Consider the following 27,761-nt stretch of genomic DNA (forward strand, 5'->3'; position numbering starts at 1 on the left):
ATCATGCCTTACTGGCTAAGTGGAATGCATGCGGATACATGAAGGCTGGCATGAGGTAACTTTCCAGTGTCCTTGCTACTTAGCTAAGTACCACACTCAATTTCTCTGTTACAAAGAGTCTAGAGATGGGAACTAAGCCTTCACAGACATACCACTGCTGTGGGATGTATGGCAAATGTGTTGCTGATTAATCAATAAAACACTGATTGGCCGTTGGCTAGGCAGGAAGTATAGGCGGGGCAAGGAGGAGAATAAAGCTGGGAAGTGGAAGGCTGAGGCAGAGAGACACTGCCAGCCGCCACCATGACAAGCTGCATGTGAAGATCCTGGTAAGCCACGAGCCATGTGGCAAGGTATAGATTTATGGAAATGAATTAATTTAAACTGTAAGAACAGTTAGCAAGAAGCCTGCCACGGCCATACAGTTTGTAACCAATATAAGTCTCTGTGTTTACTTGGTCGGGTCTGAGCGGTTGTGGGACTGGCAGGTGGGAGAGATTTATCCTGACTGTGGGCCAGGCAGGAAAACTCAAGCTACATACCACAGTCGGTGCCCAGAAGACAGCTACAACAAACCGTCCACTAGGTAGCTTAATGGCAGCAGAAATCTGTTTCTCAATGTTCAGAAGGCTGCCAATCCAACCTCAAGACACCAGCAGATTCCATCTGGTTTGGTCCTGCTCTCTGGTAGATGCATGGCACCTGCAGGGTGTGTCTTCACACCATGGGAGAGGTAAACACCTCTGCCCGGTCTCCTTTTAAAGTCACCTCTCTCTTACCCCCATCACTGGAGCTCAGCCTGGAGCGCTTACTACTCCTTCTGGTACTCAGGTTCCAACACGAGTTCACAGGGGACAGAGAGACATCCAGACCACAGAGTACACAATTCCAAAACGCCAAGAGCATGTGAATGTATGAGAATGACATCTACCAAATATAATTTAGCATTATTCACCTAGAAAGGTCTTTGGAAATCATATTTTAGGGCTGGTGATGGTGGCACATGCCTTTAATGCCAGCATGAGAGGCTGAGGCAGCAGGACAGCTGACCTGAGTCACACAGGCTCAGCCAGGGCTTAACAGCAAGACTCCATCTCAGAAACAAAAACACGACAAACCAAAAAAAATAAATCAGATTTTGAAATCAACATTTTTACAGTACAATAAGGATAACTGGCAACTATTTAGAAGAATTTTACAATACATCGATCTGTAGCTGACCACCCCAATGCGACCTGTTCACTATTTCTGTTTGCTCAAAATACTCTCTCATGAATTCTGGACAAACAGGCTTAGTCACTTGCCAGACAAGGTACTAAGCTTTCGATGACAATATGACAGGGCATCAAATCAGTAAATAAATGCCGTGGGAAGACCATGACTTCCAAATAGCCACTTCTCCTTCTGTCGTGTACTGTGGTAAAACCTATTTATCACGTTTACCAAGGTACTCAAACCAGGTTGATTGTGAGGGAGTCACACACAGGCTTTCTGAGTGCAGCACAGGAGGCAGAAATCATCTGATTTAATCCCGAGGAGCATCCCATCCCTGGATTTTAATCATGACATCAAAGCTGACTTTTACCAGTCTTCAGAGTGTGGTGTCGCTTCTGAGCTTAATTCTCCCCCAAACGACACCAAGGACGCCTTCTGTTTCCAAACCTTACCTGCATTTCCACTTGAAGGAGCAAAGAGGAAGATGCCTGGCATGTGTTCCCTGACCCCAAGTGGATTTACGCACAGAAAAGCTGTGACTGCTCAGTTTCGATCTGAAACTGAGATCATTTAAGTCTGTATTTAGTGGGTTCTTCCTGGAAATCCCACCGGTGGGGATTGACAAGCTCTAGCATCAGAAGGCCAGAATCTGAAGCTGGGCTCCAGCACTCACCTACATTTGGCCCAACTGATTCCCTTTCTCACTCTTTGCTTCTGGCCTATAACATGAACCATGACACCCTTCGCCATGGTCTGGGAGGAGGCTAGTGTGTCCAGAGTACAGTTAGTGCCCAAGAGCTGGCCCCACACACAGAAAACGCACAGTACACATTGGTTACTGATCTTACACCCCAAGTCAGTGGATATACCCTGTGCTCTCCAAGGATCTGCACCACGGTAAGCAGAACCAGATGTGGAAGTCTATTAACCGTACTTTTCGGGTATATCATAAAGCCAGGGTGTTTCCATGACCTAGCCCGGCCCCTGATCATCGCTTGGGTAACAAAGAGTTCTGAAAAGGGGGTTTACCTACATGATACAATGAGTGGCTTCTTTGCATAAAGGATACATGATACATAATATATTTGAAGAAATAAGTAAGAATTAAGCTCCTCTGTTAACTTTTCTTTCAAGATGCATTCTTAGGATGCATGGGCTCACAAAGGAAAATGGACAAGAGCAGTCTGTGTACAAGCAATCATTGTTGTTCAAACAGAACAGCAGACAGCTACAGAACTTTGCAAGCACACAGTGTCCTGTGTGTCTCTGCTTTTGTCCCTCTGACCCACCCACCTCCCTCACAGCCACACCAAGGTGATGGCCAAGAACCCACAGCCCATTTCTGAGGTCCCAAGGTCCTGGTTTTTGTTGAGCTAGTGACAAGTGCCTCACAGGGTACAGTGATCTGCTGTGGAATGGGAACAGCAATGGCAGCACCCTGCACCTGGGCAGCACAGGAAATGCTTTTTAAAACAACAGCCTTACCTTATACCTCAAATTTTTTAAATGACACTTTAAATTCTATACAAATGCAGCCCTGCACTCAGTTCAGAAAACGGGGAGGATATTTAGGGTGAATTCTAGAAAGCTGTAGCTCCAAAGGTGTAGGAATTGCTGGTTTAAATGTCTACTGAATCATACTAGGAATTCAGGATAGGACAGTCCAGCTCATGAAGTCACTATGTGAGAAGCATAGCAGGAAATAAGGAAGGACGGTAATACAAAGTCCTCACTGTGTGACAAGCACACCCTAACCACAGCCCTTCACACCCTGACCTAGCTGATCCTCACGCCAAATGCAGGATCTTTCTGCAGGGGGTCCTCATGAACCCAGGGACCCCAGAGCCACAACATTCCCCTCATGGTAGAGAAAGAGGAACCTTAAGGTCTGGGACAGAAAAAAATGTGCAAGGAACCTCACCTCAGAGGATCCCAAGTGAGAGAAAGAAAAGGACAGTGTGTTCCAGACACCCAGGAAAGAGCTCAGATCATTAATCTGACAAGAATAATGAGATGGGGTGACTGGCAGGGTACCAAGTGGCAGAATAAAGCAGGAGTTGACCTGTCTTTGGATTTCAAAGGCAACTGACTGCTATTTTGACCCTCACGTTGAGGGGGACTGTTTCATCCCCAAACAAAGAAAGTTACTTGTACTTCCCTATCAGCGTTAACTAAAGATTAATGACCAGTTTTCTTCCAAATTCTATACGAGGCAAGCTTACCTTCTTGTAACTCATAAATTCTCACACAGCCGTATCTCTTGCAAGACAAATCTGAGGCCTACATGACCTCCAGACAGGGCAAGTGTGGTCCTGCTGGTGGCAGTAATGCTAGGAATGGCAGTGACACTAATAACCATAGCAACAGCAGCAGAGCAGCATCTCCTGACAGCTCTGGGTACCTCCCGCATGCCCGGACTGTTAAAGGCAATATTGTTTAATCCCTTTTAAAGGAAATGACTCTCAATGAGGCTTGACAACTTGTCCAACCTCACAGAGCTACTGAGCGATGGCCTGGAAATTTCGAACCAGCTGATAGTCCGCACTCAACAAGGAGACTGCTTGGGGAGGGGCAGTTTCAGGTTTGGGGGCACATTTATTTTGCCTGTCACTTCCTGAGCTGAAGCAGTCTCGAGATTGCCCCCAGGAACACCACTCTTCCTAAGGGCTGACAAAGTGTACATACAGAAGCTGCTAACTCAGATGCCAGAAGAACAAAATTCCACAGAAAGAATAAAAGGCCCCACAGCAGAGGGAGAAAGGATAGACAGAGAATGAACAGTGGAAGCCTGACAGGTACTGGAGCTAAGCGAAGCATGCAAGAAGGCTCATTCCCACCACTGTGGACATTTGAAACTTTTTATAATAAAAACTCTGATAATGGGGGCTCAGGAGAACAGTTTAGTTGGTAAAAATGCCTGCCCAACAAGCATGAGGACCTGAGTTGGATCCTAGAACCCAGGTTAAAAAGGCAAGTGTGCTGGACACACTGCTCATAACCCCAGCGTAGCGGAGGCAGGGAAAGGCGGGTTCCTGAGGCTTACTGGCCACCCAGCCTAGCATACTTGGTGAATGCCAGGCAAATGAGAATTCTTGTCAAAAAACCAAACCAAAACAAACCAACAAACCAAAGTGGACAGTGCCTGAGGAACTACACCCAAAGACACACACACACACACACACACACACACACACACACACACACACACGTGACTGAAAATTTCAGTTTTCACTTTATTGGCAGAATATTATCGAGTTTCCTAAACCACTGCATTGGTTTTATAAGGTCAGCCACACCTTATACGGTTCAAACTTCAAGAGTTAAAAGGGTAATATGAATAGTCTAGCTCCTGTGTGACGAAACTCCTTGTATCTATGCACAAAGTCAGTGATCCTCTCACTTTTCCCCACTTCCTTCACAAAAGGCAATACTGTCTGTCACCTTGATTTATTCACTTAACCAATACTGAGTTTTTCCTTCTCCTTATGAGTGAATGGGTATTCCATATTATGGATATACTGTGTATACTATACTTAAGATACCAGATTGCATCTCATATTTTGCTTTCACAAACAAATACTCCATCAGATTATCTGGGCACAGTGGTGCATGCCTATAATCCCAGTACTTGGGAGTCAGGGGAAGCCGGATTGTCACAAGTTCAAGCTCAGGCTACACCCCCTTCCAAAACAAATCTTGAACAAATAAACCAAGGCCTCTAACATTCCAAACATACATGGGGATAGCTAGAGGGCAGATTCCTAGCAGAGCCATAATTGTGCTAATAAATGCTTAGTAACTCCCTCTCAGAAAGTCATGCTGCAGACTCCAGAGATGCACACACCCCCACCATGGCTGACTAGAAGCAGTCAACATGGTGTCACTGATTGCAGCGGAGTGGGACAGAGATGTGTGTGAGTGGTTCCTATAAGCTGTCTCGCACCTCGCTTGGTTGCAGAGACAAAGGTAAACCGCACTTGTAGTTGTAAGACAGTACCAGATTCCTCTCCACTGTGGATGTAACTCTTTGTACTGCTACCAACAATGGATTAACCTTTGGCTTTGTGGTATAAGTATCTCAATATTGCTTTAAGCTGAATTTCTCTAGTTGTGACACTGAGCATTTTCTTCCTTTATATAAACTCCAATTGCCCGTGTGTTCATTAGACTGTTTTTGTCCACTGTCCATCTTATTGGCTGTTCTAAGCATTTCATACATATATACACATGTATGTGCGTGTGTTCACATATATATGTATGTATGTGAATATGTATGTTTATAATATATGTTACAGCCCTACATGCAGAAGTAGGTTCATGTTTAATGGAACAAGAAACTTACATAATTTGAACACTATCAATAGGCAATGTAAATTATGAATGCAAAATTTCTGTACAAATATTTCTCTTTACAATGAAAGGAAATGTGTATCAGGGCCAGCAAGATGCTTCCATGAGTAAAGCTGTGTGCTCTGCAAACCTGGCAACCCAAATTGGAGCTCCAGAAATCCTGTAAAGGTGGAGGAAGAGAACCATCTCCACCCAGCTGTCCCCCAACTTCCACACATGTATATATAGTGCCGTGAACAAACACACACACACACAAAGTTTAAAATTAATTAATTCACTCATTCTTTGGAGTCATAAAAATGCTAGCCCCTATTTTCTAGAATCCTTTCAGACAGTTTTAACAGAAGTGTTTACATGGGAAAAAAACAGCCATAAAATGGCCCCTTTGTCCCCACAGAACACTGTGTGGTTCTCAGAGTCTACTGAACTCATATACACCTGAGTCAGTCTTTTTATTGTTATTATTTCACTTTATGTGTATGAGTATTTTGCTTGCATGTATGTCTATGTGTGCCTGGTGCCCATGGAGGCCAGAAGAGGACATTAGACCCCATAGCTGGAAGCCACCATGCAGGTTCTAGGAATCAAACAGCAGTCCTTTAGGAGAGCACCTAGTGCTCTTAACCACTGACCCATCTCTCCAGCCCCAAAAGCCTGGGTCTTAAGGTGCAGTGGCTACAGAGGAAAACAGTCTGCACAGCAAGCATCCTCACCCTGTCTCGATGGGGAAAGTGAGGCTAAAGACACAACAACACGGCCTAAGTAAGACACACAATGGATGTCTGTCAATCAGGACCCCAAAGCCTCTGGCCTTAAGCAATACACAAAGTAGCTTCCAATGCCTTAAACCAACTATAGTTGACCAAATCTACCTTCTCCAAGATAATCACTTCCATTATCCCTTCTCTAAGGGAAACACATGGGATTTGAAAAACAAAAACTTCCTTTGCATCTTCAAATGTCTTCTCCCCTTTAAAAGAGGAATTAAAAGTTGCTCTTTACTTATGAAAATATAGAGGCCAAGGTCCTGCAGCTGCTTGCTCCACTCTCCAGAGTCCCACCTGAGGGTCCACAGAGATGGCCATGGGGCAGCTTTAAGGCTGAGGATGGAGCTCAACGGTAAAGCATCTGCTTAGTATTCACAAGGCCTCACATTTGACTCCAGCACCCCCAAATTTAAAAGTCTAGCCTCTGTATTAGAGTTTGTTTTCTACTGAGCTCCTCTATTTCTTTCGTAATTCTTTTGAATTCATTTGTTTATTTTATCTTATTTGTGTGAATGTTTTGCCCGCATGTATATCTGTACACCACATGTGTGCACGGAGCCCACAGAGGACAGAAGAAAGCATTGGGATCCCTGGAGCTACAGTTGTAGATGTATTTAAGCCACCATGTGGATGCTGGAAACCAAACCTGTGTCCTCTGCAAGAGCAGCCAGTGCTCTTAATCTCTGAGCCATCTCTAGAGATCCTGGATTCTCTGCTTTCTAATAACTAACTCTTCAAGTTTATCTGGAAACAGACTTTGGTTTAGAATAAAGTGCTATGGTCGATTTTGGTTCAATAATTCGGTATGCTCAAAGCCTAGATCTATGCCAACACATACGATTCTTCCTATAACTCAAAATGAAGCCAATTAAGCTGATTCTCCAGCAGGAGACAAACTTCAACACCCTTAATAACAGAAGCCATGTCAATTATTTTCACCAAGGATAGTACTAGCAATGGCTGCTAATAATATTTCATTACTAGAAGACAAAAGGCTGAACACTCAGAAATGGCAGGAACAGTCCACTACAGGGAAGGACTAACCAGCCCAAACCAGTGCCACAGAGAGATGGCGATGGCTGAAAGGGTGGCTGGGGCTGACCTGCAAGGACCTGGGCAAAACAAGAGAAAATATGGATGTGGCTACCTTCTATGCCAAGGCTCTCGGGGTACTCTGATAACTCAAAACAGCAAAATGACAGGAGCCAGGCATGGGACATGTTCACCAGATGTGCTCACTCAATAGCCTACGGAAATAAAAGGTTTCTTAACTGATGTATATAATGTTTTAAATTTTCAAACTCCATCAAAATCAATTTTCCAAATGACTTTTCTGGCAGGTATATAAATACGTTTATTCAATCTAAAAGGTAGAGAAAGCTATTCAAGTAGAAACTGATAATCAGATCGTTATAAAAAGTTCTGTGCTCAAATCGCATTATTTAGCAAGAGAACTCGCCATGACTCACCCAGGCTCCAGTCCCAAGCATTCTGTAAGGGCAGGTCTGTTATAGCAGAGCAGCCCAGACACACTCTTAAATGCATGCAACTATTCTGTGGAAACCATCGTCCATTCCTTACAATGTAACAGTCCTGTAAACAGAACGATGTTCATCTTTAACAGCTTACCTGCTATCTGGACCGAACCATCCTCACCCAGAAGAATATTACCAGCCTTCAAATCCCTGTTAGGAAAAAAATAAAAAAAGCAGAGAATTATAAAGCATAGATTATATAGTACACTGACTCATTCCAGATTTTAACACTCAGCACACAAGCCCACGGCCGACACAATCATTATATTGTGATATTAAAGTCACATCGCAGATTTTAAAAGTTGTAAGTGCACACTGTCATTTTATACTTTGCTCCTGAGGCACAGTTAGGGTTTTAATAACAAATGGTTTTCTGTGAAGCCATTATCTGCATTTAATTAAATCACTACTGAGAGAGACTATCTTATGTTTCAGAGATAGTGATTAACCCTAAAGGCACAAGACTGCCATATTTATCAAGAACTAAATCCTATCTCAGTATTCCACTTGTACTTCAGAGTTGCCTGTGGCACAATTCCAAACAGTCCCACAGCCCACTTAAAATGAATTTGATCAGTCTCTCCTATGGGGCCATACCAAGGCTAAATGTTAATTATAATATTCTATGTGATATTTCTTCACTATATCAAGCTCTGTGGAGCAATTTTAATATCTAAAGGAAGTGATAATTAAGAAACAAGTATTAAAAAATATGGTACAGATCATTAAATACACAACTCTCTCACAGCTCCACCTTGAACAGTGTTATTAGTTTTGGGGTAAATGGTTGTCTATTTGTAACGTTCCTAAGAGTCAGAGTAACTGTTGCTTTTGAAACGTGGGGCACTTCCATATCCGCCCCCCCTCCACTTCAAAGCTTAGCATTCTACATTACAGAAGAAGTCAGGGCTGCCTCTTCCCTCTCGCCACCAGGCCCCAAACTGTTAACATAAAATGTAGCAGTCTTGCTGTTCTTAGGAAGAGGGAGATGCCATCCAGTTCAAGCAAGTTCACTTCAAGAGTAATTATGTTAACTAATTCCTTAATGAGCCCACACAGCACTTACTACATTTGCTCTACTTCAATTTAACCACATAAACCCGCCTCAGGGATACCAAGGAAATGCATCCAAGTTGGTTCTTTGGAGGTTTGTTTTGTTTTTAAGTTTTAACTTTTGCATAATACAAAAGCCCACCTGTAGGAAATACTTCCTTGAAATTCTCTACAAACTAGAGCTATATATTACGAAGAGCAGACTGTACAGAAATTCTACCTGTGGATCTGGCCGTTTCTGTGCAGATAGTCTAAACCTTCCAAAACTTCCTTAAGAATTGTTGCGATTATCGCTTCTTCCAGAACTCCATTCTTGTGCTCTCCTCGATTGACGATGTATTTGATGATATCCAACATGGAACCTGAGTGGACAGACAGAATTTGGGAGGATTGGATTTTTTCAAGACAGGGTTTTTCTGTGTAGCTCTGTGCCTTTCCTAGAACTCACTCTGTCCCCAGGCTGGCCTCAAACTCACAGAGATCTGTCTGCCTCTGCCTCCCGAGTGCTAGGATTAAAGGCATGTGCCAACACCGCCTGGTGGGAGGATTGTTTTTATAAACATCTCCATTCCTTCTTACATTAAGAACCCTCTACTATTACAACACTAGAGAGGACCATCAAAAATAGACTCTGTCTACCCCATCTCATACTCCAAAGGCATAAAAAGAATCAAAGGCCACGCCTAAGGCTAGACACACTGTGTCTATTAATAAGTTGGCAATTTACACTTTCAGTGTGAAGGTGAGAAAAATTCTCATTAAGAGTCAGGAAGGAGAGCTCTGCTGAGATAGTTCAGCACTGAAGACTGACAGCTGCTTTTCCAGAGGACTCTGGTTCAGTTCCCACTGCCACCATTATTGGATGGCTCACAACCGCCTTTAACTCCAACTCCTCCACGGGATCCAATGCCCTCTCTGGCCTCTGCAGGCACCCACATACACACAGCCTACGCTGATAAACATGTACACACAAATCCTAATAATAATAAAGCTGAGAGAAAGGGGGAGGGCACCCAGGAGTCAGAGGCCAGTGATAAAGTATGTGATTAGCTGTGTGAGTGCAAGGCTGTGGTGATTAAAACTCATTATCAAACCCACTGTCCTGAGAAACTCCTAAGAGTGAGTAAAGTGCACTTCTGCCGTATCTGTGAGGGCATTTCCAGAGCAGTAACTTAGGGACCTACCTGCCCCAGTTACGGGCAGCATCATCAAATAGGCTGGGGTCCCAGGTAGACTGAATGTGGAAAAGAGAGATGCCGCTAACATGTGTAAGATCTGCTTGCTGGGGGAGTGGCTCTATTGCAGCTGCTGTCCCCAGACACCAGCCTTTCAGTGTAGACAGGCACCAGTGACTCGGCATCAACACGGCCCCCCGCCCGCCCTGCCCCGCACCCCCCGCACCCCCCCCCCCCGTGTCTAAGGCTTCTGGCTTCATGGACTGACCGGCTGCCAGGTCCTCTGCCTCTCCACTGTACAAACAGCCATCGGTGGACCACTCAGTCTCCAATCATTTAAACCAATGTTCCTTTCGTAATTACACATACGTGTTTAAAATATACACCATCCCCCAATATTTCTGTTCTCCTAGAGAATCTTGATTACTACAAAGGGCCAAGGATGGATCCCTAGCACATTTTTTTTTTTTTTAATTTCAAAGCGTATTGGGGATGAGGGGTAGTAAGCTATCTCGACAGTAAGGGCACTTGCTACCAAGACTGACCACGTCATTTTGTTCATCGGGACTCATGTGGTAGAAAGATGTGATCACTGCAAGGTCTTCTGACCTCCACATGCATGTCTGTGCTAAGGGCAACACACACACACACACACACACACACACACACTAATAATCATAATAATAACAACTAAGATTTAAAAACTGGGTGTGGTCCCCAGGTGCTCAGGAGGCACCTGGAATGGAAGAAGGTCTTGAGTCCAGGAGTTCAGAAACAACTTGGACAACACCATTTTTAAAGTAATAATAAGATAAATGTATCTACCACAAGGTATGAAGACATATTTTTTAAAGAAGTAAACAAGTGAAGTCAAGAACCAAACATTGTTCAGGGGGAGAGGAGAGATGGCAGAGAACCAAGAGGAAAGAGTAGCAGCCCTTCCTATCACCTACGTCAAAGGTGGGAGGCAGGGCAAGCAAGGCGCCGCCACACCCTGCCCAGTATGGCACCTCCACACCCTGCCCAGCATGGCACCTCCACACCACTGCCCATAACCCCAAGATTCCTTTGTGAGACTCTAAGCAACTTGATTTTCATTTTATGCTTTATGCACAGGCTTTTCTAATAAATAAATAAATCCGTAAGTGCTTTGTTACTATATAGAGATTGGTATCCTAGGCACGATGGATTCATGTTTCAACACATAGTAATTAATATTCTACACCTCTGGGTCATTTTTAAAGCTATAATTACCTGGAGATTCAACATTTCTGAAGAGTTAACAAATGGCTTACCTCAGGACCTGAGTTTGGCTCTAGGCTCTTTATGATTAACTAAGAGGATTGGTACAGTTGTTATTGCACCAAACTAGCTAGATGCCTGCCCCTCATTAGGGGGTTCAACGTGGTCAAACATTATAGAAGAAAAATAAATGCAAATTTCCATCTGCAGACAGGAGAATGCATCTGTCAATGTATCAACTCTTAGACTTTCAGGTCATTTAGAAAAAATAATGACTCTAAACATCACTTGCTTCATTCTTAAAAGTATATGACCTACCCAGCAGATACAAATTTCTAGCCTTCTGAAAGAAAATGAACAAGACTCCGTATCTGGCTACATTTCCCTTTCCTGTGTAAGCTTGCTGGAAACCTATTATCTTACCTTTCCAAAGCCCTGTTTGGAGACTAGACTGGACTCCCAAACAGACAATGCATTTTCTATCTGGTCCTCAAAAAAGAAACCGGGGATGTTCTCAAGTTCAGGAAAGTGAAAGGCTAACTGAGGTGAACTCTTTAACTGCAACAGAGCATCTGAGACTTCTAGAGTCCAGGTCACCACAACTCACCGCTTTCTCACAGGTAGCCGAACCCCTAAGACTCTCGGCCTCAACTGGTTAAGATTGTCTTATTGACACCACACCAGAGTTATTGGAAGAAGGGAGCACTGTGGAGGTCAGTTAAGTGTGGCTCTATGGTCTTCCTCCGCCTGTGGAGGTCAGTGTTAAGTGTGGCTCTATGGTCTTCCTCTGCCTTTCCTTCTTCCTTTTCATTACAAACTAAAGAGCTTACTTAAGAAAACAGGTCTGAGGAGGACTAAGAGAGCAGAGACATGTGTCTAGAAGATCCACCCATGTACACTCAAATCAACTACAGAGACTTGGCATCTCATGTATGGGCCTCTGCTTGATACAAGAGGGTTTCTTTTTAAAAAAGTAATAATAACAATTAATTAAAATACGTTTCTAAAATAAAAATACATTTCTAATTTAGTCTTAGCTGGAATCTGGTCTAAAGATCCATCCACACTAGATTGGCTCTCTAGGATACCCTTCATGCTCAGAGCGTCATACAAGGAGCGCCACCAGAGAGAGACAGCACGGAGAGAATGTAGGCCTTCTGAGGAAACCACACAGGCTTTCTAAGCTTCAATGTCCAGGACTGGAAAACAGAGAGAACACCGGGAATGTGCCACAGTTTTTAAAGCAGTGTTTTCCTCTAGTACCAATAGTTAAGTGTGCCTGAGAGTTAGAGACCTGGGCCACATGGCCTAAGTCCCGTGAGCTTTAGGGAAGTTTCTGCAGGATGGGGATCGGGAAAACATGGAGGATGCCGAGATGGAATGAGATAAGTAAGTGAACTGTCTTGAACAGGATCGAGCCACGGAGTAAGTGTCCAAGGATGTTAGTGGTTATCATTTTCATTCCCTCTCTGGTGCTGATATTGAGGGGTTAGGGTTGTTTGTTGTTTGTTTGTTTGTTCGTTTTTTCAAGTAAAATCACGGATGTGAGAAAGCCTTCAAAAGTAAATTATCACTAGCTTGAGAGATCTCTTCCCAAGAGCTGAGAATGATGCCTGAACACTGACCACCAATGAAGTGGCCATCACTTCTCCCCATGTAAACTGTGACAAAGTGTAGCAAGCAGTCACGGGATGTCCGGTTCATTGAGTCAAGCTCAGTGGGTGGTTTTCTCCTCAGGGAGTCCACAGTTTCTGCACTGACCAGTATCAAATGTAAAGAAAGAGGGGGCAGAAACTCAGACTGCACCCCACTAGCCACCATGCAAGTGCTCAAGAGTCCACAGCACTCCTCCCTTGTCACAGACTGCAACATGCTAAGGACTTGAGTTGTGTTTAAAGGACTTGACAGAGGAAGGACTGGGCTGAGGTGTAGCTTGGTGCTAGAGGATTTGTCTGACATGCCCTGGGTTGGATCCTTAGCAACACACACACATACACACACACACACACACACACACACACACACACACACACACACACACACGGTGGCTACAGAGAGAATGGGATTGTGTGGGAAAAGGAGAGACATCTAAGGCAGAAGCCAGTCACAGGACAGGGAAGGGCTGGAGGTCTCTGAGAACATTTAGGACTTAGGGCAACGGGAATCACCTAACCCAGAAGGTGGGGACACTTGCTACATAGAGGAAGGGACACAGAAACTCTAGGACATTCAACCCAATTATGAAAGGCTTTGAATTATTAAGAAATTTGGCCCCTTGCCAGGTGGTGGTGGTGGCACATACCTTTAATCCCAGCACTCAGGAGGCAGAGGCAGGCGGATCTTTGTGAGTTCAAAGCCAACTTGGTCTACAGAGTGAGGATGAGGACAGCCAGAGCTGTTACACAGAGAAACCCTGTCTCAAAAACCGGAAAAAAAAAAAAAAAAGAAATTTCGTCTTTCAAACCAGGGACTAAAATCCTTCTTCAGTATGATAACTCCCACAAAGCAAGGGAAAACAAAAATAAGCAACAATGAAACTCACTTACCTCCGCTTAGTAATTTCATGACCAGCCAAAGTTCATCTTTGACCACAAAGGAAGTGTAATAAGTCACTACGTTGGGGTGGCTGCACTGACTCATGGCCTGAATTTCTTTCTGTAATTAATAAAAGAAGAAGAAAAAACGACATGATACACAACTGTAGCCAGCCTGCCCTGCATCCCTCCCTTTGGTTGTCGGGCTACTGATACAATGGCCCCCAAGAAATTACAGTTCTCCAGCAATCTCCTCCTCGGAGAAGAAAAGGCCCTCAAAAACCTGGGTGAGGAGGAAATTGTCCCCAGAGAACAATCTGCAGCTTTTCAGAAGACCCTGCAGGACACACGGGAGCTGGATAGAGGAATGCTTGGGTCAGACTGCTCGGGTATGCATTTCTCTTGCCAATCACAGGACAGAGGAGCTTCAGCCCAGTGTGTTACCCAGGTGACCCTCATGCTGCCAGTCAAGAGCCCTGCAACACGGAACTAAAGGCTGCTTGCCTGAACAGAAGGCCTCATCAGAGACAGAGGAGTCTGGGCAGGCTACAAGGAGAACTGGGTCCCCCTGAACAGTGTCAACTCTAGTGGGTCACATCTCCACCCACATCCAAAAGGAGACGACAAAACTGCCTCTGTTGCTGCAGTGTGCTAAATGAGGAAATGCCAGCCTATCGCTTCACAAACTATGCCTCAGTAGATATTCCTCCAGAAAAAAAAAGGGGGGGAGGGGGAGGGGCAAAGTAAAACAAGCTTGGGAAACATCAGATACAATGTCTCACTCTGAAAGAGATACTGGCACTGGAGCAGTGTTGACAAGACTCTACGGCCTACAGTACATTAACCGTCCACTTAGCCAACATAGCAGAAAAGCAATGCTTTGCAGCTCAGTTGGTCAGACTGGGACAGAGAACAAAGTTTATGTGATTATATAAAATGACAAAGCTTTTCAATGAAACACGTGAAAATCCTCCATGAAGCTCATTTTCCTGCAATGCTCCTACAGTGGGTTTTCTTTTGGTGTGTAAAGTCATGACCATAAATGCGTAGCCCATCAAGTTGAGGTGCCCGTTCATTTCACGGTGCTGTCCAATAGCAAAAGCATGCCCTTGGTCACCAAAGCAGCCTCACACATGCTGTTGTGCACTCATTGTGAAAGAAAGGAGCATCTAGGCATTCAACCACATGTACATTCTGTTATGTACTTCTAGTTAACTTCAGTTAACTCAGCTGCCCAACTAACACTTGCCAGTTTGGGCTACTAGTGTACATATCCAGTATTATCTAATCCTCAAATTACCAAAAATATTATGCACCTCAAATAACTTGGCCAAAATATAGTAACATGTAACACAGGCACATACCTTAATACCTACACATATTTAAAGCTCTTCCTGGAGCAAGATCCTAAGAAACTCACTGACTTCTCTATTTTCTTTTTATCCTATGGATGAGACCTTTTCCTTCCTCATCCCCCTCAGCCAGTCAGCTCATTTTATATAGGTCTGACAAGATCTTGGACCAAGATCTGAGACCTAAGGTCCCGAGTCATCTGTTTCTGATATCAGGTTCTTTTGCCATGACATGCTTCTAGAGGAAAAATTGAACACATCCCTGGGCACTCCCTTTTCCAAGTCAACAGCGTGTGATGGGCAATGGGATACCTCCCCAACTTAGCCTGAAGCATGAGGTAGGATCCAATTGATACAACATGGAAACAGAGTATCTTGACTGCAGACAGTACTCGGGATTATCACCATACACTCATAATAATGAATGCCTCAATGGCTTCCTATCGCCAATCTTTCAGACTATCAACCAAAATGCACAATGCATAACCAATGTTCACAAGTAAGGAAATTGTTTTTGCCTGAAAAAAATTATTATTTTTAGCCCTCTGCACATAAGTGGCCATGATATCACACCTTACACCAAGAATATCAGGAGCTCTGACATTGCAGAGCAATCTCCCTCCCCCCCCTCCCCCCCCCCCTCTCTCTCTCTCTCTCTCTCTCTCTCTCTCTCTCTCTCTCTCTCTCTCTCGTGTGTGTGTGTGTGTGTGTGTGTGTGTGTGTGTGTGTGTGTGTGTGTATGTATAGATTACAGAATTCTAAAAACTGGATAGAGCTCATCATAGATCAGGCTCCTACCAACACAACCACACCAGCAGCATAAAGGCAGACCAAACAATGGGTGGGTAGTGGGGGAAGATTCCCATCAGTCTGTGCCTCACAGCCTCACATGCTTCTACCATGCAGCACCACAGTCATTCACCAATTAGTTTTGGGGTTCATATCTCATACTCTCCATACTCTTGTCTAATCTGGGTTGCCTCATAGTTTCCCCATGTAACAGGGGCCTCATAAGCCTAAGGCATGATGAAAACACAGCCACTGGAGTTATCAGTTGTTTCCTGCACTATCAAAGACACTAAAATGAGAAAGAAACACACTTACAAGAAGAAAGGAGGTCCTCTACAGGCCTATCTGTACCTTCCTTTATATATTAGCACTTGGTTTAGCTGCCTTTCTAGCAAGGTATAACACAGTAAAAAATTGAAAACTATATTTGCTGAATCAAATATTCTTTCCAAAATTAGTCCCTCTTTAGAGCTGGTATATATCTATTGAGAGTGCAGGTATAATTATCAGCAAGGGAGAGAGGGAGGGAGGGAGAGATGGGGGAGGGAGGGAAGAAAGTCTACTTTTCAAAACAGTGGTGAGGCTGCTATTTGAATTTCTTCCTAACCATGTTACCAGTTAAAGTATCCAAGCTTTCCCCAATGCCGCAAGTTCATTCATATAATTAGGAAAGACATTTATTAAAAAGCAGTCATTTGTTCTTTTCTCAAAAGGTAACTAATGCCCAAGGATGGACAAACTGACATAATGAAAACTTGGTATCCAATTCTTCCTACAGAAAGATCCAGTTCTGATTTCCTTAACTGGGTCACATGGGCAGTGTGGAAATGCCCGGGGTCCACCAGATATTCTGAGGCAAAGCCTAGAGTACCTTCTAGCAGGCTTCCCAGCAATTAGCAGGCTTCCCAGCAATTCATATGCTGGGGCACTAGGAACCCAGCTTTGAGTGGCAAAATTTCAAATTTCAAACTGAGCTTGGAGGTCAGCAAAGTGTCACAAGGCAGAGCGAAGGTGAAGGAACAAATACAAAGGCTGCTACGAGGGCCAGGGAGGAAGAGAGACTGCCTAGCGGAGCCCAAACTGAGGGGAGGAGCAGGGAGCAGAGACAGAAGTGGGGGAGATGGCAATATTCAAACGGTTAGGCCTCACTAGGACAGGAAAAAAGCAAAAATCATCCACAGGGATGGAGAACAGAGGTCACACTCAGGCAGCACATGTGCCAGGGTCGTAGTTACAGACAAACCCAGTGGCTCCCCAGAGTCAGTGGCAAGGACTTACCTGTGTCATCAAGCGCAAACCAAGCTACGGTATGGGCTCAAATCTGCTGATGCAGCTTCACGGGAAAGCATCAATCACAGGCCAAGTTTCTAAGGAGTAAAGCCAACCTAAGACAGGGCAACCCTGAAGCAGAGGTCACAGCAAGAACTCTCTGCTGGGGCCATTTAGGACGGTGGTAGGAACGGAAACCAGGCCTTTCGTGTGCACACTAGACAAGCACTCTAGCAACTGAGCTACACTGCCAACCTGACACAGGCCCCTTCAATTTGGTGGGAAATATAAAAATGTGCATAAAGTTTACAGAGAATTTAGAAGGGGAAATCTCCCAGTGCCAAACGGAAAAATTAATGTAGTATTGATGAGGGGTTGTGTTGTACTGATATACAATCTTTAGTCTCCCCCTTCTAATTTTTTTCTTCTGTAAATAGTACTGTACAAAGAGGAACTACAGCTACAAGAATCTGATCATCCAAAAACTGTAAGAACTGCACCTCCCGGCATACTGATGCATTCCTGTGATCAGAGCTGACTGGGGCAGGAGGATCTCAGCTTTGAAGTCAGCCTGCCCCACACTCAGCTCCCTAGCTCTGCTTTTAACCTCCCTGACTACCCTGGCAGGGTACTCAACCTTTTTTGAGCCTCACTTTCTCCTTCCTGTAAAATGATATTAATACCCACTCTCTACTTAGGAACAGTGTGAGAAAAGCAAAGGGAGGTTTACCCACCCCCTTGCAGGTCTAGCATGTAATATTATACTAAAAAGTAACCCAGGGTACCTACTGGTCAGTGTCTCATTTCTTTGTCTGCAGGGGAATGTCTCCATATTGGTTACTCACTGCAAGGATTAGCACCTGGTTCAGCCTTAAAGGCATAGAGTTGACCCTGGAAGCTTGATCACCTGTTCCTGGAGAAGGTTCATGTGACACAACCACAGGCCCTGATGGCTTAAGGAGTTTCCTGTGATGCAGGACCGGCCATTTAGCTAAACATAGATGGGGACAATGGGAAGACAGGAGCCAGCTTAACTACTGCCACTAAATCTTTGCCATCTGTGTTTCCTAGTTATTAAATGTGTGGTTCATTTATAACCCCGTTATACTCTCTGAATCTCGATAAGCTGCCTCCAAGTGCTTTAGAAAAAAAGTCCAATATATACACATGTGAAGAGTGAAAAAAAAAAGGAAACTAAGAATTTGAAAATAGAAGAATTGGGAAAATGTAAAATGTATGACATTTATAAGCCTTATCATCCAAATGGAAGTGACAGCAAAAATAGATCTTTAACATGTATGTGATGTTCTCCAAGTGTTTAAATAATCCCTCAAATGATATGGGGATAACCAAGTTAATAAAAAACACTTCAGAAGGTGAGTCTGCAGTTGGTATTTCCACAGTAACTGATCATCAGGAAGGGTGACTTAACAACTGCTCATAACTAACCATATACCATAAACAGCAGGGTCCAAAATCAGTAAGAAGAAGGGCTGGGGATGCAGCTCAACTGGTAGAGTGCCTGTGTACGAAGCAGGAAGCCTCGGTTCCCATCCCCAGCACCATATAAAACTGAACATGGCGGTACATGTTCCATCTATTGACTGGACACAGAAGGATCAGTTTAACACTGCTACATACAGAATTTTAGGCCAGCCTGGGCAAATGTGAGACTCTATCTCAAGAACAAACTAATTAATTAATTTCAAATGAGGTAAATAATAATAAGCAAGCATTTTTTAATGTTTGCCAAAAATCAGAAGAAGATTAACAATGCTTTTACAAGGGCAATGTATTTTTCAGGCTGTCACTTTCAATGATAAGAAGTCCCATCAATGTTTTTAATTATGAAAATGATATACTATTATGAGGCAAACCCTTGCATCTTTTAGCGGAAAGGTATCAACAGAGAAAACTCAATTCAAGGAGTGAGTCAAATATCCTATCTTACAGTGTTAGAAATGGGAAAAAAAGGGCTCTGCCATCTACCACTGTGACTATTTTCCTGTGGTTTGGTACCCAAGTTTATGGAAGTACATTCTAACTGACAGCAAGATTACAAGTGGGAAAGTTCTAGGTAATCTGAAAACAGAAAGAAACAGAAAACGTCAATAATTCTGTGCCTGCTTAAATCCGTGTTGGGAAGCTTTAAAAGTGGAGCCGTTGTCACAATGTGAAGTATCAGGGCGGTCAGAGGTTGAAAAATCCCTCAGGAGCAGAGGGGAGTATCTGCTCACTGACAGAACAGGATGTACGTCACAGGGTTGTGGAGACACAAAACTGTTCGTAATATGTATAATATGTATAAATCACACACACACACACACACACACACACACACACACACACACACACACACACACAAAGTTCTAAGGTTATCACCCTGGAACCAGAATAAGGCTCAGCTATCCACCACTGTCTGTGGTTGGAAATACTCAAAAACGTTGGGTGGATGAACAGAAATGGGGAACTTCTTTGGTCACTGGCTTGTCAAACTCCTGGGAACCAAGAAGGCGGTTGCACTGTTACAGGCTTTCCTGTGAGCACCAAATGACTAGGAATGTGAGGTGAAACCTGACTTCTGAGGAGCATCCTGTCCCACGCCTGAGTACAGGGCCCCAGTGGAGTTCTGCCAGGAAGAACCCTCCTGCCCCAGGGAGAGACCCGGCCCCAGCCTTATGCACACTTTTCCTGCACACTTCACAGTGCTCAGTTTGCAGGTACGGCTTTATTCCCTGTGGAAAACCCAAACGAAAATAGAAAAGAGGTAGCAGAAAAGGGCAAAAGCATTTGCCTCAACCCAAACATTGTGCAGAGCTGGAGACAGAGGACATGAGGTACAACACAATGAGACACAGAGTGTGGCTTAGGGTACTTGTCCAGCATGTGTGAGATCCCAGCTTCAGTCCTCAGCATCAGAAAAAGAGACGACATATGACTAAAGGTGCATTCAATCTGAAGTGCCTTCCACACTACTTCCTGTGTATGAGCACACACTAGGTAGATCTGCTCCTCCTGTGCATATGAACACACACTAGGGAGATCTACTCCTCCTGTGCATATGAACACACACTAGGAAGGTCTACTCCTCCTGTGCATATGAACACACACTAGGGAGATCTGCTCCTCCTGTGCATATGAACACACACTAGGAAGGTCTACTCCTCCTGTGCATACGAACACACACTAGGTAAGTCTGCACCTCCTGTGCATATGAACACATACTAGGTAGACCTGCTCCTCCTGTGCATATGAACACACACTAGGAAGGTCTACTCCTCCTGTGCATATGAGCACACACTAGGTAGATCTGCTCCTCCTGTGCATATGAACACACACTAGGGAGATCTGCTCCTCCTGTGCATATGAACACATACTAGGTAGATCTGCCCCTCCTGTGCATATGAACACACACTAGGTAGATCTGCCCCTCCTGTGCATATGAACACACACTAGGTAGATCTACTCCTCCTGTGCATATGAACACACACTAGGTAGATCTGCCCCTCCTGTGCATATGAACACACACTAGGTAGATCTACTCCTCCTGTGCTTATGAACATACACTAGGTAGATCTGCCCCTCCTGTGCATATGAACACACACTAGGTAGATCTGCCCCTCCTGTGCATATGAACACACACTAGGGAGATCTACTCCTCCTGTGCATATGAACACACACTAGGAAGGTCTACTCCTCCTGTGCATATGAACACACACTAGGGAGATCTGCTCCTCCTGTGCATATGAACACACACTAGGAAGGTCTACTCCTCCTGTGCATACGAACACACACTAGGTAAGTCTGCACCTCCTGTGCATATGAACACATACTAGGTAGACCTGCTCCTCCTGTGCATATGAACACACACTAGGAAGGTCTACTCCTCCTGTGCATATGAGCACACACTAGGTAGATCTGCTCCTCCTGTGCATATGAACACACACTAGGGAGATCTGCTCCTCCTGTGCATATGAACACATACTAGGTAGATCTGCCCCTCCTGTGCATATGAACACACACTAGGTAGATCTGCCCCTCCTGTGCATATGAACACACACTAGGTAGATCTACTCCTCCTGTGCATATGAACACACACTAGGTAGATCTGCCCCTCCTGTGCATATGAACACACACTAGGTAGATCTACTCCTCCTGTGCTTATGAACATACACTAGGTAGATCTGCCCCTCCTGTGCATATGAACACACACTAGGTAGATCTGCCCCTCCTGTGCATATGAACACACACTAGGGAGATCTACTCCTCCTGTGCATATGAACACACACTAGGAAGGTCTACTCCTCCTGTGCATATGAACACACACTAGGTAGATCTGCTCCTCCTGTGCATATGAACACACACTAGGTAGATCTACTCCTCCTGTGCATATGAACACACACTAGGAACGTCTACTCCTCCTGTGCGTATGAACACACACTAGGTAGATCTGCTCCTCCTGTGTATGAACACACACTAGGTAGGTCTGCACCTCCTGTGCATATGAACATACACCTGTGAATATGAACACACACTAGGTAGACCTGCACCTACTGTGCATATGAACACATACTAGGTAGACCTGCTCCTCCTGTGTATAAACACACACTAGGTAGATCTGCTTCTCCTGTGTATGAACACACACTAGGTAGGTCTGCACCTCCTGTGCATATGAACATACACCTGTGAATATGAACACACACTAGGTAGATCTGCTTCTCCTGTGTATGAACACACACTAGGTAGGTCTGCACCCCCTGTGCATATGAACATACACCTGTGAATATAAACACACACTAGGTAGATCTGTTCCTCTTGTGTATGAACACACACTAGGTTGGTCTCTGCTGCTGACAAACAGAAACCTGAAAAATTCTCTTTTCAGGTGTCCTTTTTTATTCACTTTTTGAAAAATAAGATTCAGCCATCTTGGCAAACTTTTCTAACAACTATATTTAAATACATTTAAATTTAAATTCAATTAGTATTATTTAATTAGTATCTGAAGAAACTATGACATAACTTTTAAAATAATATTCTAAAACTGAAAACTAATTTTCCAACCTAATTATACATATTTATAAGCTAATAATCGAAGTCCAGAACTACAGAAATGAACTTGCTTTGCTGCATATAAGTAATTATTTTCTGGTTACTTTAAAACGTGTCCACATCTTCAAAACAGCCTCCCCCAAATTCCATTTCGAATCCTGCCTCCAATGGGACAGTACTTGAAAAAACACACAAACACTAAAACATCTGAAAATAATTACAAAGCTGAACGCAAGAAAGCCGAAAACTTGAGGTTGAGACCTAAAATGTTCAAATGGTGCTGCATGCAGGGAAGTGGGCTTGCGTTTTTTTACTAGGACGTAGCGTAAAAGACGACAATGAACATGTAATCTGTCCCACAACTGAGGAAGGATGAGCTAGAGTATGGATAGACAGTTTAGTATGGATAGACAATTTACTAATTACAAAATCAATACATACAAACGGATTTAAAAACTACTTCCGTATATGTAACAGAGAAAACACCCATAAACTGCACTGTTGAGAGGCCAACTCACAAAGCAGGAAAAGCTTTCTAAGCGGAAAGATCTTCCCACAATAAAAAACAAACAAGACTTGCAAAGGGATCAGCTTTGCTAATACAGCACAGGCAAGGTTTGTTTTGGTTGGGGGAGGCATTGCTTGTTTGTTTTCTTTAAGCCTCAAACAAAGGGGGGGGGACTTCTGCTCAAAGCGCCTCAGGTAATGTCACTGCAACCAAGAGATGGGAAAACCTGCATCTCATCTTGGTTAGAGATTAATTATTCCTCTCAAATTGATCATTAAAGCAGGGATCTTTCCAAAGCTTTTGTTTCTTCAAAACACTCTATAATTCAAAGCTAGTTTATGATGCTGAGGAGGGGGAGAGAAGACAAGAGGGGGGAAGGGAGAGAGGAAACAGAAGATGCAGAGAAAGGAGAAACAATAGCCCAGCAGCAGAAAGCAATGTCTTTTTGCTGAGAAGGAAAAAAAGTCTTGATTAATCGATGAATCTTGTCTGAGTCAGAGCAAACCGCCTTTCCAAGGATGACGGAGAAAGAGAAGGGCAAAAGCCACAACTCTGACAATTGAAGGCAGCTTAGAGACTGAAAGGCTGTCATTCCATACCTAGGGAAGAAGAGGGCGCACCGCATGCCCCAATCTGGGACTGGACAATAGACTTTCATTGGCACAGCACAATAACCATATTCAATGTAAGCGCGACTCGCTAGGAATTTGTAATCTTGTTTAAGTGAATCTTCGAAGGGTATGTTTTTAAAGAACTAAGCTTTAAAAGAACCATAATTTTTGCCATCTAGTGTGATTCTCTTCAAAGGAGATGGAGGCCTGGGGTGAAAGTGAATTCTCCCTACCCCAAGTAGCAGCGCCTGGGGGTAGGTGGAAAGCAGGCAAGTCCGCTGGCTCTGGGACCTTTTTTCCTCACCACAGTTTCAGCAGCCATCACTTTGGATTGTCACTGTTTCCTTTCAAATGACTTTGTTCTCACCTGTCCTCCATCACAAGCTAAAACCATTACATGATTTCATAATGTAATCCCTCAATTATTTTTCCCTTTTTTTTTCTCTCCTGCTCCCACTGCCTTGCTCTCTTAAAGAGGCAAGTGCTTCATCTCCTGGGTGAGGGTCTCTCTTACAATGTACAGCCTAATGATTAAACTACATATTCAATGGCGTCGCTGTACACGGATGGATGAGAAGATGAAGCTGAGTTGCCCATAACTCAACCAAAGACAGACTGAAAACGTAGGAACTCAAGTAAGAAAAAAAAAAACATAAGAGGTGGGTGTATGTATGGTTAAAGCCTAGGGCTCAAGAAGATGCTGGGCAACACATCTATAATCCTAGCACGTACGAAGCTAAGGCAGGAGAAGTCAAGTGTAAGGCAAATATGGGCTTCATGGTGAGATCTTGTCAAAAAAAAAAAAAAAAAAAAACAACATTCTAACAAAACCAAAAACGAAACAGCCAAATTAGCAGATGAGTCAAAAATGTTCAGCAGACTGTAGATAAAGTAAAGGGCAGCATTCTGATGGCTGGGACAGAGTCGAATTATAAGGTAAATAAAAATGAATGGTATGTTTATGGAATTTATTGTATCCTCTGATTAAGGTCTAAAAAGACAAGTGCCTTTTTAAAAAAAAAGATTTAATTCTCCACTTATGTAACGGGTTTCAAGAAAAGTCAAAAGCGCCCTGGGATAGTGTTCCCACCCTTTGAGGCTGGCCACAAACTGGGGAAGAAGCTCAAAGCCCTCTCCAATGGGAGCTCACCAGTCCTCATGACAATGGGTCAGACTCTCTTAACAAGTCTCAAGTTCCCACTGGAGAGCCGGCAATCTGTCTGTCAACCTGCTCAAGTGGCTGGAAACCAATGGGGGGAAAGAAAGACAGCCACAGCTCAACAGCCTCACTTCTCCCCCCACATGGAGAGGCCAACTTACTAGTCCAGGGTTTCCCACGGAACAGGGACCTCCAGCTTCTAAAGCAGCTGGTAAGGCTGAAGTGAATGAATTCCTGCTTCACAACTAAAAATATCTTCCAGAGGTGATATGCTACTTCAAATTTCCATTCATAGCAGTATCACTGTGGAATGGGTGAGTAGACCATGGTCAGCAGACCAGCCATACACCTTACCCACCACAATCATTTCATCCTGACAGGCTATTATCAGTTACAGGTAAACTCCAAAATGACAAGAAAAATGCAAAATGATACAGAGAGCACAAGTTTAGAGTACTAAAATGTCAGCCAATACTTGAATGAAACCATTCACTGTGGAGTGCTCGCCTCTAATTATTGTTGAATTGCATAAAACAAAGTTTTGCATGAACAACTAGCCTTGAAATTCAATATACACACCTGCAACTTAACTTTCTCATAGACTAAGTGTACTATAGAAATGATGCTTAAGTAAGTATCCAATAAAGAGATAAATGTATTTTTATATCTTCAACCAGCTTAACCTTGAAGAATTATAGCAGAACTCATTTCAACAGATAAGTTTAAATCAGCAGTTATTCAGTATCAATGAGCTCATCTGACATTTATATTCCTGGAGAAGCTGGCACAGTGATTAACACTTTTAACAATTTGTCTCCTTCTTCAGCAAAACCTGGAGCCAAGGCCATGACCACAGTCAAAGGGACAGTGAGTCTGTGTGGTCAACTGTCCAAAACTGCTGTGTGGCATTACAGCAGGTTCTGCACGTAGATTCCCCTTACCATCGGACAAGGGCCATGAACCCCGGGAGAGAATTTAGGTTGGGGAACAGACAAGGGAGTAGGCATCAGGGGGTGAAAAATTCCTTGAGGGAGGCAGATGTTCCAAGAACTAGTAAATAGTTGATAATTGTGACTTCTATGACATAATGCTCTCACAAGATAAAGACCCCAGTGGCCATTGTTTCTTCTAAGAACAATGGTTTCCAGTTAACACATGACACCCTCTGTGAGAGGATGCAGTGCCCCAACCTGGAGATAATACACACTCATGGAATTAAAGGATTACTGGGCTACCGGATGTCCAAACACCGCCAAAATGTGAAACCACGGGAATAATGAAAGTGCAAGCCACAGCAGTACTGGGAGTCGAAAGGACACGGTGGCTCTGTTCCACACAAAGCTCCCATGTCAATCATCTGGACCTTGGGCAGGCTAGACTCCAAATCCTTAATCATTTTTTGTGTGACAAGAAATTAGGAATCGTAGTATATCCTGAAGGACCAACGCCATTCCCCCCACCATCTCCAGACCAAAGCACCGTAAGAACAAAGGTTCAACGTTAAGTAAAGATCAAAGCAATGCATTTATTAAATGAGCATCCTTTAAACTGGAAATTTCATCATCACTTTATTATATTTATTTATTACATGTATTTTATTATACTTATAATAAATAAGTATGCATGTATTCTATACAGCTTGGGCACTACAGTGAGAGAAACGGGGTCAGAAAAATAAATTGACCACTGCTAACAGATAGACTGATGGAGCCAAGCACAAAGGAATAAAGAGTCCAGTCCTTGACTAGACAGCTAAGTTGCCTACAGCCTGTGATGGTAAGCTTACTGGTCCTAGGAAATGGAAGAAAGAGACTGGAGTAAGGAAGTCTCTGTTGGTCTCCAAACTGGCCCTAACTGGGCCATCGGGCTTGTTTGTCAAATGTGATAAAAAGCTACTAACGGCCCTGGGCAACTAGGAGCTTGAAAGAGCCCAGACCACAGCACCGGTGCAGCCCAAAAGCTGCTTCCCAGACTGTGGTGCAAGGGCACTCCGACTGTACACTCTACGTGAATATTGGGCTGGTAATCAAAGGGTGGCTGGGGCTGTGCACAAATGTTAATGTACAGTTCACACTGGAAAACAAAAAACAAAAACAAAACAAAACAAAAATTATGCACCCTCATGCACAGCCACAGAATTTGAAGACTCCCAAGAGACCTTAAAGATCTTCCAGTTCAGCTCTCTCTTAAAATGACCCAAAGCTATTAGGCAATGCAACTGAAGTTAAAAACAAGTTAGTAGCTGAAGCAGGGGCCCCAACTCTCCCCACAGTTTAGTCAATGCTTTTTCCACTCAGGGAAGGTGACCTTGAGGACTGGTAAACGACAAAGGCACAATTGTACTGGTCACTACACCGTCAGAAACAGGTAAGTCCTATGCAGCAGCAACACCCATTAAGCCATGCACAGCTCAAATTTTGAGAGGGAAGAAAAAAAAATAAATGAATGATTTTTTAAATTAGCATTTAATTGCAGAAGTCCTTGCTTTAATCTGGGCTTTGGCTGGCAGTCCTTTGCTTCAATCCCAGTGAGATCTATGCATTGTGTAACTTATTAAAAAGGGAAGGCCAAACAGATCTGGAAAAGTACAGCTTTACCCTTGAACTTAATTTATACTATAGTGTACTGTAATTAAGCCTGAAATAAAAGCTATATTCTGAGGAGAGACAAAAAGCTCTTGTTAATGGCATTCCATTCCCAGTGTAGAATAAAACAAAAGGCTTCTTTATGCGGAGCCAACTGTCATTATACTTTGTAGCTTGTATGGTGCTACTGGACTAATATTTGTGCTGGGATTAGTGTCGGGATAACCCATCAGTTAACTCCTCCACTGCAGTTTTATCCTGAAATAAATGGCCAAAAGGGGGAAAAAATGAAAGTGGGAGGCAGAAAGACAACTATATTTATGAGATTAAGCTCTAAAACCCTTCAGTTTGCTGGGTAACTAATAACCATTTGTTAAGCTGTTCATTTAATAATGAGTCAGTTATGCCCAAAGCAAATGTTCCTTCAACCAACCAATGCAACTGTAGTCGGAGCTACCCAGACAAGCTCCAGCTATTTATTTATTTATTTATTTATTTATTTATTTATTTATGTACGTGCTTCATTTCAAATGGAGATACAAGGGAACCACACAAGAGTAACAAA

At 43.6% G+C, this 27,761-nt stretch overlaps 1 protein-coding gene across 1 annotated transcript in view; it reads right to left on the bottom strand.

Annotated features, from left to right (window-relative positions):
• Positions 1-27,761, bottom strand: part of Stk39 (serine/threonine kinase 39) — a 280,274-nt gene that overhangs the window by 185,556 nt on the left and 66,957 nt on the right. The window contains exons 3-5 of the mRNA XM_059260604.1: positions 13,884-13,992; positions 9,141-9,282; positions 7,962-8,017 (exon numbers count right to left, since the gene is read on the bottom strand). Coding sequence (XP_059116587.1) covers positions 7,962-8,017; positions 9,141-9,282; positions 13,884-13,992 — 307 coding nt within the window. The remainder of the gene's footprint in view (positions 1-7,961; positions 8,018-9,140; positions 9,283-13,883; positions 13,993-27,761) is intronic.

The sequence above is a fragment of the Peromyscus eremicus genome, chromosome 4 (assembly GCF_949786415.1).
Source record: "Peromyscus eremicus chromosome 4, PerEre_H2_v1, whole genome shotgun sequence".
NCBI classification, from domain to species: Eukaryota; Metazoa; Chordata; class Mammalia; order Rodentia; family Cricetidae; genus Peromyscus; species Peromyscus eremicus.